The following is an 11,533-nucleotide window of genomic DNA, read 5'->3' on the forward strand; positions in this document are numbered from 1 at the left end:
CAGATACATGACAAAAGTGCTGACACCTTCACCTATATTGAAAAAGTCACTACTCCCCCTGGGGGGGGGGTGATAGGGAAACATTACTAGGGAAAAGAGAGGTTTTCTGGATTTTTAAATTACAAACCAGATACCCCAAAGGCTTAAAGGGACAGTCAACACCAGAATTTTTGTTGTTTAAAAAGAAAGATAATCCCTTTATTACCCATTCCCCAGTTTTGCATAACCAACACAGTTATAATAATACACGTTTTACCTCTGTAATTATCTTGTATCTAAGCTTCTGCTGACTGCCCCCTTATTTCAGTTCTTTTGACAGACATGCAGTTTAGCCAATCAGTGCTCACTCCTAGGTCACTTTACGTGCATGAGCTCAATGTTATCTATATGAAACATGTGAACTAATGCCCTCTAGTGGTCAAAATGTATTCAGATTAGAGGCAGTCTTCAAGGTCTAAGAAATTAGCATATGAACCTCCTAGTTTTAACTTTCAACTAATAATAGCAAGAGAACAAAGCAAAATTGGTGATAAAAGTAAATTGGGAAGTTGTTTAAAATTGCATGCCCTATTTAAAACATGAAAGGTTTTTTTGGACTTGACTGTCCCTTTAAATTCTGATTATGATCTGATACATTTTTGGCAATAAAGGTTGACAACAGACTTTTTTGAGCATTACTTCAGGGATTAAAACCTAGCATTTTTGGATATTTAATAGGGTTATTAAGGCAATTGTCTAATAAGGCCCATATAGGATAAATGTCCAACGACGCACATTTGACATAATATATGACATGGGTCATGTGTCCTGTCTACTACAATATTCTAGTGTTTATTAAACATGTCTGGCAGAGTAAGCACCTTGTATATATGCTCATTATGGGGACATGGGGACAATGATCCCATAGGGTCAAGTTGTCCACTATTGTATGTATGTATAGAACAATAGTGGGACTAAACTATCAACAGGGAGGGGAAGCGTCCACTAATAAGCAGTTAAATTGTTACTGTTCTTTTAAGGCGCCACATAGAGTGGCAGCGATATGGCCATCCCAACCTCACTTTTTAGCATAGTTTAACCTACAACTAAAATTATCCGCAATTTGGGAACATTGTCCCCGAACAACGGTTCTAGAGTGTATATGTCCCATATCAAGATATATTTCACTATTGCCATTTATAACCATCTTTTCTCTATAGAGTTATAAAGAGTACTTAGGCAATTTATGGTATTTCCTTAGACTGTTAATAACATACGCCTAGATTACGAGTTTGCCGTTAGCCTTAAAAAGCAGCATTGAAAGGTCCCAACGCTGCTTTTTAATGCCTGCTGGTATTACGAGCCTGGCAGGTACAGGTGTACCACTCACTTTTCTTCCGCGACTCTAGGCTACCGCAAATCCCCTTACGTCAATTGCGTATCCTATCTTTTTAATGGGATTTTCCTAACGCCTGTATTACGAGTCTTGGAAGAAGTGATCGGTAGACCCTCTCCTGTCAAGACTCCTACCGCATTTAAAAGTCAGTAGTTAAGAGTTTTATGGGCTAACGCCAGAACATAAAGCTCTTAACTAAAGGGCTAAAAAGTACACTAACACCCATAAACTACCTATTAACCCCTAAACCGAAGCACCCCCCCCCCACATCGGAAACACTTTGATAAATATATTAACCCCTAATCTGCCGATCGGACATCGCCGCCACATCGGAAACACTTTAATAAATATATTAACCCCTAAACCGCCGCACTCCCGCCTCGCAAACACTAGTTAAATTTTATTAACCCCTAATCTGCCGTCCCTAACATCGCCGACACCTATTTACGTTTATTAACCCCTAATTTGCAACCCCCAATGTTGTCGCTACTATATTAAAAGTATTAAGCCCTAAATCTAAGTCTAACCCTAACCCCCCCTAACTTAAATATATTTTAAATTAAACTAAATAAATTTAACATAATTAAATAAATTAATCCTATTTAAAACTAATTACTTACCGATAAAATAAACCCTAAACTAGCTACAATATAACTAATAGTTACATTGTAGCTAGCTTAAGATTTATTTTTATTTTACAGGCAACTTTGTATTTATTTTAACTAGGTACAATAGTTATTAAATAGTTATTAACTATTTAATAACTACCTAGCTAAAATAAGTACAAAATTACCTGTAAAATAAATCCTAACCTAAGTTACAATAACACCTAACACTACACAATCATTAAATAAACTACCTACAATTAATTAAAATTAAATTAAATAAACTAAATTACGGGAAAAAAAACACTAAATTACAGAAAAAAAAAAAAAGAATTACAAGAATTTTAAACTAATTACACATAATCTAATCCCCTAATAAAAAATCCACCCAAAATAATAAAATTCCCTACCCTATACTAAATTACAAATAGATCTTAAAGGGCCTTTTGCGGCGCATTGCCCCAAAGTAATAAGCTCTTTCACCTGTAAAAAAAAATACAATACCCCCCCAACATTAAAACCCACCACCCATTCACCCAACCCTACTCTAAAACCCACCCAATCCCCCCTAAAAAAAACTAACACTACCCCCCTGAAGATCTCCATACCTTGAGCCGTCTTCACCCAGCCGGGCACAAGTGGACCTCCAGAGTGGCAGATGTCTTCATCCGATCCGGGCAGAAGAGCGGCAGAAGTCTTCATCCAAGCGGCATCTTCTATCTTCATCCATCCGGAGCGGAGCGGGTTCATCTTCAATCCAGCTGACGCGGAGCCATACTCTTCAAACGACGTCCTAACACTGAATGAAGGTTCCTTTAAATGATGTCATCCAAGATGGCGTCCTTTGAATTCCGATTGGCTGATAGGATTCTATCAGCCAATCGGAATTAAGGTAGAAAAAATCCTATTGGCTGAACCAATCAGCCAATAGGATTGAAGTTCAATCCTATTGGCTGATTGGATCAGCCAATAGGATTGAGCTCGCATTCTATTGGCTGTTCCAATCAGCCAATAGAATGCGAGCTCAATCCTATTGGCTGATCCAATCAGCCAATAGGATTTTTCCTACCTTAATTCCGATTGGCTGATAGAATCCTATCAGCCAATCGGAATTCAAGGGACGCCATCTTGGATGACGTCATTTAAAGGAACCTTCATTCAGTGTTAGGACGTTGTTTGAAGAGGATGGCTCTGCGTCGGCTGGATTGAAGATGGACCCACTCCGCTTGGTATGGATGAAGATAGAAGATGCCGCTTGGATGAAGACTTCTGCCGCTTGGAGGACCTCTTCTGCCCGGATCGGATGAAGACTTCTGCCCCTCTGGAGGTCCACTTGTGCCCGGCTGGGTGAAGTCGCAAATTAACTGCAAGTTCAAAGAATGAAAGTGTTTACGATTTTGGAAATGAACCTCCCCTACTGCTGGAGCCCGCAGAGCAATGTGGGTGCAAGCTATTGATCCCAAAACATTAGGCATTTTAGCTATATTATAGAATTCCCTCTTGAAGTGTCTCCAATGATCCTCATTTTGAGGGAATCCTATAAAACGCTGTCAATTTCTTTTCATATCATTCAAAAACTTGTCAAAAACCACAGAGAAGGTGCCTTGAGCCATGCCGGATAAGTAACTCTCCGTGGATTGAAAGTTTCCGGAGGCCATAGCATGTATACAGCAAAGCATCTTGGACATCAAAGGGATTGCAGTGCAAATACGCTTGCGTGGCTCCAAATAAGGTCTTAGTACATCGTAAAGGCTCAATAGCTGCTACCTATTGAGCTGATACATGTCAAAAACCTGAACAGGAGGAGCCCTACTCCTCAGACGTTCCACATGCCCCTCTTCAAGATGCCTGGCCCATCTGAGTCTGTTGTACATAAGTTGTCCAACAGCACCAACAAAAGGTAACTCAGGACTGTCCATATTTGCAGAGCCAAGAAGCAGTAGCCAAATAGCAAAGCAAACACGCAATGATAAACAAGGTAATCAAACACACAAAAGCGATCTGATACAATGTCTGTCATAAGAGAACGTATTGGTCATGTTGTTTGGGTGATTTATAGTCCAAAATGTCCAATGGTAGCATGTTCACAATGATTGCTAAATGTATACACCTGATTGTATCTAAGCGGCGTGAATGCAAATCTAAAATATAGCATATACAGTGTATCTTCCTAATGTTTGTTCATATGCGTGACAAATACTTAGTAAACACAATGTTATATTAAAAAACACAAGTCCACGCTCAAATGATTTAATGTGCATACTTGTCTATAATGTGTGCATAGACATGGCATAGAATCTGATTGAACAATGTTGCTGAAATATTGTTCCAAAACTATAAAGTAACGCCTGACATATATAAGTGATTGACGATATTTCAATATTTTCCTGTGTACCATTGAAATCACAATAATAATGAAAATCTTCCAAACCTCTCATCTGCGTATATGTAAGATCGAGTGAGAAACTGATTAAAGAGGCAGTAAAGTCCTAATGATACAATCTCTATGGTTCAAGCTTAAAATGATGTCATCATATTAGCTACATGCCTGTCTTCTTTCCAAATATTCATTCACTTGTTATACTTTGCAACATTATTAATGAGTGATCATTAAAAAGATAAATGTGTGTTTTGTTGTTGTGTGTTATATACATGTATGTATGTATTGTGATTATCTCCCACATATATTAATTTATAGAAAGCAGTATAGCATTGGTGTTCCTTCAAAAAACGTGATAAATAGAATAATTCCTAATGTTATATTATGTTTAAATTCTGATCTTAAATATGTGTTAATATTTGATAATTATTTCATATCTGCCATGATACAATAGATTGTGATTTATACTTTATGTAATGTAATTTCAGAAATGATTTTGACCTTCTACTGATGTTCACACATGTAAAACACATAACTACAGTGCCAAAAAGTAGATTTCGCAATCTATTTGTCATTGCGGGACCTTCGCAAGAATTTATCAATTTTCGCAAACCGTAGGTCTCCCATATTACGAGTTAAAAAAGAGAAAATGATAGCGTGCGTTACGGATTGTAGCTGAAAGAGGCAGATCACGTGCATGAGCATGTATTCATAGAAGTCATGGGAGGAGAGAAATAGAAAAAAAAATCATTCCAACACTCCGATTGTGCGCAAAGAGAATGACGTCATGTTATTCTCTGAAATAGTACATGAAATAGTAATTATTTCATATTGCAAGAATGTTTTGTGAACGTAGAATGTAGATAATTGTGTATGTATGTGATGTTATTTGTACAGATCTATAACTAAATAAATTTATCTTCATATATGTCTATGTCAGTCATTGTAAAATGCCTTTGTCTTCATTTTTTTCTAATACCCGATATCTCATATCTTTGATCCGTTATAATTTTTTAGTGCAATATTTTAATAAAATTGTATGAGGTGAGACAAACACTTAAAGTGAACCAACAAGGAAACTTATCGTAAGTGGATTTCTCCTCTTATTCTGTGGATAGAATGTTTGTGCCAGAACCGCTTTAATGTAAAACCGTACTACTGGGTGATTTGAAAGTTACATTGTCACAGTTAGAAGCACATTTGTTACTGTTGATGGGTCATGAACAACAGAGATTCCATTTACCGTAGAGATCTTCCTGAGCAGAGAAAGCTCTAAGGGGCCGATTTACCATTGCTCGAATCGGCCCCAATGCTGCTGTTTCAGGCTCGCCAAAAACAGGAGTTAAGAAGCAGCGGTCTTTTTAACTCATACGCCTCCTCTGAGGCTGCGGTCTGCAATCCACCCGATCGTACATGATTGATTGACACCCCACCCAGAACTGCTTGTGCAATGTTAAATGCCGACAGTGTACGCTGTCGGCATTCAGTGATGTCTGGCGGATATGATCCGCTAAAGCGGATCATGTCTGCCAGACATTGATAAATCGTCCCCTAAGTGTAAGTTCATGTCACACTGTATAACACCATGTCCAAGAACATCGCCAACTTCCGACACTCTTTCCATCCTCTCAGTAATACTGATGACAAAAAGGGGCTACTTGAACAGCAAGCAAACCGTAACACTCTGCTTCATCCTTAGCAGCTAAGCACAGTTCTACCCAAAACCTGTCCGTTTCTGATTCAGTCAGGGCAGGGATCAGCTGCATTGTCTTGCTCACAGAAGTTTAATTGGGGCACTTTGATTCTTTGTTAGCTCGTATCTCATATAGGACTTCCTCCAATGATGTCTGTAAGGAATCAAAGAGAGGTGCTAGTAGAGTGGTCAAGGTAGTCACAACATGCTCCACATTGTTAGATATATGCTCAAAGATTGAGCCAAATGGCTTCAAAAGAGTTAACTGGCTCCTCTGCAGCCAGAAATTGTATCCTGATCCTGGAAGGTTCCCAAGTGCAATGATTGCAAAGGGGCATACAGATGGCGCAGGTTATAGCCACATATAGACTCAAACACGAAGTTCTGAAACATAGCTGTGAAAAATAGTGGCCATCTTCAGGCTCGACCACCAGAAGTCTACAACATGTCATTTTAAACATTTAACAATGTATTTATTTTCTTTGCTCTCTTTGTATCCTTTGTTGAAGAGTAAACCTTTGTTTAAGAGTGAAACTTGACCTTAACTCTCAACGGCCTGATAAGCAGATCTCCCATGATTCGTGGACATTGATACACCTCAATGGTACAGGAACATAAAACATTTGTTTTACAAAAAATATATAAATAACTAAATAAAAAAGTAATATATTTTAAAATGTCCTCTTTGTGTGCGTTTAAGATTCTCAGATTTTTTAGAATCCCTATATTGTCACTTAAAGGGACACAAAAATAGTTTTAACATATATCCATAAAGTTGCCCTAGATTGTTTTTTTCCAAAAATATGCCAGTTTTTAATGATAATCCGTTTTCAAGTTAAATCACTTACTTTTCACTCGGCTGCCGTTTTAAAATGTCTGTGTAGCTCCGCCCATTTTTCGTCATTGTATTCGGGCCACTACTCACTGGCACTGTAATATGTCATATTCCCCACACAGTACACTTTGACAGCATCTTTTTTTCCTTGTTGTTATTTTTTCTTTAAATAAAATGTGAAGAACATTATCAAGGGGAGTTGTGAATTATCAGCACTGAATCCATTGGCTGCGCATTGCATTTGTATGCAGTGATAGAGGTGGCTCCTGCAGCTAAACTTAGTATAGAATGCAGGTATTCCTTGTCCCGATATTTCTGCAGAGCCCTTTAACCATTCAATTGATAGGAAGACAAACATTTTCTTTTATCAAAATAAAGCATATAAATAAAACTTGTAGCAAATGTACAGGTTGGTTTATTCAATGCTACAAGTTTTATTTCTATGCTTTATTTTGATTAAAAAAAATATTTGTCTTCCTATCAATTGAATGGTTAAAGGGCTCTGCAGAAACACAATGGGCTGCTAAGACAAAAATCCCTTTCATATTACTGTATTTTATCTAAGTAAAGCAGAGGTTCATTCAGTTAGTTTCAGCAGAGAGCTCTTCCTGCTCTTCTCTCTCTCAGTGGATACTCCATAACTGTGGGTCATTACCCCCGTCTATCTGGGCTGCCTAGCTCAGTGGGTGAACACCAGGTTGGAAATTCTGGATTCCAGCCTGTCCCCTGAGATCATCTCACTCACCTCTGGGGTGCAATAGTCCGGGAATTCGAAGTGAGAGCATGAGCCTGGTTCAAAGTTAAAGTCCATGTCCCTGTCCAGGGCGGATGAGCTGAAGCTGCCCAGGGACATGCTTTCAAAGCCCGGGCTGGGGTTAAGTTCCAGCAGCTCATACTCCAGTTCCTCCTCTGAGGATGAAGAAGAGGAGGAGGATGCTGAGGAAGGCAAGGATGCAGCCGAGGAGGAAGAGTGGGAGGTTGATGGGCCTGGAGAGAGGATCCCCAGGGGTATCCGCTGTGCTCAGAGAGGTAGTCAGGATAGTCAAATGGAGCAGCCTGCGTCCTTATACAAACTTAGTGGGTCGCTGGTCTCGGCAGAGCTGCTGCTCAGGGTAGGGCTTGCTGGGATGGCAACTGGGGAAGAGCTCTGGTAGCTCGAAGCACCAAAAATGTAGACACAGTGCTTTGGCTTCTTCTCCAAACTTTCCTGCTTAGAGCTGGAGGCTGCGGTCCGGGACTTGTAAAGCGAATGGTGGTTCAGCATACACGGCTGTTCCTGGAAGGCTTTACCGCTCATCACCAGCTTGCTCGGCTGCTTGCTGCTGCACAACTTGGTCCTGCTGCTCTTCTTCACGGGGGAATTGTTGCCAGTACCCAAGATGGCCCCCAATAAGGCAGAGTGGGGTGGGTTAGAGAGCTGTTTTGGGGGGGATCAGGAAGGTTGGGGCTAAGGGGGCACCCTACACAGCAGCATATGTAAATATGCTATAAAAAAACTTAAGATGGCGGGGACAATTGTGGGGTGGGGGAGGGAAGGGAGCTGTTTGGGAGGAATCAGGGGGTGGGATGTGTCAGGTGGGAGGCTGATCTCTACACTAAATCTAAAATTAACCCTGCAAGCTCCCTACAAACTACCTAATTAGCCACTTCACTGCTAGCCATAATACACGTGTGATGCGCAGCAGCATTTAGCGGCCTTCTAATTACCAAAAAGCAACGCCAAAGTCATATATGTCTGCTATTTCTGAACAAAGGGGGTCCCAGAGAAGCATTTACAACCATTTGTGCCATAATTGAACAAGCTGTTTGTAAATAATTTCAGTGAGAAACCAAAAATTGTGAAAAATTTAACTTTTTTTTTTATTTGATCGCATTTGGCGGTGAAATGGTGGCATGCAATATACCAAAATGGGCCTAGATCAATACTTAGGGTTGTCTACTACACTACACTAAAGCAAAAATTAACCCTAGAAGCTCCCTACATGCTCCCTAATTAACCCCTTCACTGCTGGGCATAATACACGTGTGGTGCGCAGTGGCATTTAGCAGCCTTCTAATTACCAAAAAGCAAAGCCAAAGCCATATATGTCTGCTATTTATGAACAAAGGGGTCCCAGAGAAGCATTTACAACCATTTATGCTATAATTGCATAAGTTGTTTGTAAATAATTTCATTGAGAAACCTAAAGTTTGTGAAACAATTTGTGAAAAAGTGAACAATTATTTTTATTTGATCACATTTAGCGGTGAAATGGTGGCATGAAATATACCTAGATTAATACTTTGGGATGTCTTCTAAAAAAATATATACATGTCAATGGATATTCAGGGATTCTTGAAAGATATTAGTGTTCCAATGTAACTAGCGCTAATTTTGAAAAAAAGTGGTTAGGAAATAGCAAAGTGTTACTTGTATTTATGGCCCTATAACTTGCAAAAAAAGCAAAGAACATGTAAAAATTGGGTATTTCTAATCTCAGGACAAAATTTAGAAACTATTTAGCATGGTTTTTTGTTGGTGGTTGTAGATGTGTAACAGATTTTGGGGGTCAAAGTTAGAAAAGGTGTGTTTTTTTCCATTTTTTCCTCATATTTTATATTTTTTTTTATAGTCAATTATAAGATATGATGAAAATAATGGTATCTTTTGAAAGTCCATTTAATGGCGAGAAAAATGGTATATAATATGTGTGGGTACAGTAAATGAGTAAGAGGAAAATTACAGCTAAACACAAACACCGCAAAATTGTAAAAATAGCCTTGGTCCCAAACGGACAGAAAATGGAAAAGTGCTGTGGTCATTAAAAGGTTAAAGAAAAAATAACAACAAAGAAAAAAAGATGCTGTCCAAGTGTACTGTGTGGGGAATATGACATATTACAGTGCCAGTGAGAAGTGGCCCAAATACAATAGGCGCATTGCGCATGCGCGAAAAACGGTTAAGAGTAACTTAGAACTATTACAGGGAACACAGGATTTTAATGATGTCATGGATGACGAAAAAGGGATAGAGCTACACAGACATTTTAAAATGGCAGCAGGGTGAAAAGTAAGTGATTTCCCTTGAAAACGGATTATCGTTTAAAAACTGGCATATATTTGGAAAAAATTATCAAGGCAACTTTATGGATATATGTTAAAACTATTTTGGTGTTAACTGTCCCTTTAAGTAAAAACTTTAATTTAAACGTTTTTTAATTCCATAAATATCCAATCCAATCTGTCATTTCTAATTATAAAGTTCTCCCTCCAAAAAATAGTTACACTAAACATTTAGCAGCACACCCAGGCACCTGATTGACATATAGGCAAATCATACAGTAATATCTTCCATTCTGGAACAAACTGTTTTTTATACTATATACAAATAAACCGGGTGAGTCTCAAGGCAGGTAAAAATCTTTCAGCTTTATTTGAAAACAATTTTCATTTTCTGGATAAATATATTAATTCTCTTTAAAAACAGAAGAATTTTATAAGATCAGCTGGAGCAGTACTGTCTTACGTGTTTCGGCTTGGTATCAGCCTTACTCATAGACATATTGATGTGGATAAACGCCGGGCTTAAATAGCCCTTCGTTAACCATAACCAACTGCTCCAGCTGTACATAATTAAATGTCATAGTTACACTTATGACTAAATTGAAATCAAGAGACAATATAAGTATTAAGGACTCTGATAAGGGGTGGTAGTATTGTTGTGCTAGATCGGGCATATTACATAGCAGAAGCCCACAGACAGCTTTATGATGGTGATGTGTATAAAGTTTTAAAATCAGATCCAACAGAGATCTTTAAGAAGAAATTGTGGAGCTTGTTGGATGTTGGTCTGGAGGAGGGGCTTCTAGACCAAGAAACAATTGATTTTTTGTACATTTCTAGACCTGTGGTACCTATCTTTCACCACCTCCAAAAGGTTCATAAATCCTTGGAGGTGGTGAAGGGGAGACCTATAGTCTCAGGTATAGGCTCACTTTTTGAGCATTTATCTAGTTGGGTTGAATCCCTCCTACAGCCCATAGTCCTACAGATTCCCTCATATCTGAGGGATACTAAACATCTCCTTAACTGTCTTACCCAGGTAGAATGGAACATGGAGTGTTCCTGGGTAACCATTGATGTGGTAGGTCTCTACTCAGCAATACCGCACCATCTGGGCCTTGAAGCAGTCAGGTGCCTCTTGGACAGTCATAGCAACTATGATGAGCCCCTTAAGGACTTTGTGGTGAGAGTCTTAGACTTCCTCTTAAACCACAATTATTTTAAATTTGAAGGCGAATACTTTCTCCAGAGACGTGGGACCCCTATGGGTGCAAAATTTGCACCTTCATATGCAAACATCTATATAGCTTGGTGGGAGCGGTCCCACGTCTATGGAGAAAGGAATCCTTATAGAGGCTGCATAAAAGCTTATAAAAGATTTATAGACAATCTTTTGATCGTCTGGACAGGAAATGAGACAGATAAAACCGACTTTGTGGCTATGTTAAATTGCAGGACTTGAGTTTACATCCCAAACTGATAGAGTGCAAATTCCTTACCTTGACCTAAACTCAATAGGTGATATAGAGACAAGTCAGATCATTACCAGTCTCTATCGTAAGCCTATCTCATCTAATGCTATTCTGCACACTAATAGCAATCA

The 11,533-nt window shown here is 38.9% G+C and overlaps 1 protein-coding gene across 1 annotated transcript; it reads right to left on the minus strand.

Moving 5' to 3' along the window:
• Positions 1-7,567: 7,567 nt before the first annotated feature.
• On the minus strand, positions 7,568-8,263 carry LOC128660704 (transcription factor SOX-4-like; the record flags this gene model as incomplete). Its single annotated transcript, XM_053714665.1, is given in 3 exon segments — positions 7,568-7,882; positions 7,885-7,933; positions 7,935-8,263. Coding segments are annotated over 3 exon segments (693 nt in total), but the record flags the coding sequence as incomplete, so codon positions are not given.
• Between the last annotated feature and the right edge of the window lie 3,270 nt (positions 8,264-11,533).

Source organism: Bombina bombina, chromosome 1 (genome assembly GCF_027579735.1).
Source record: "Bombina bombina isolate aBomBom1 chromosome 1, aBomBom1.pri, whole genome shotgun sequence".
Taxonomy (NCBI): Eukaryota; Metazoa; Chordata; class Amphibia; order Anura; family Bombinatoridae; genus Bombina; species Bombina bombina.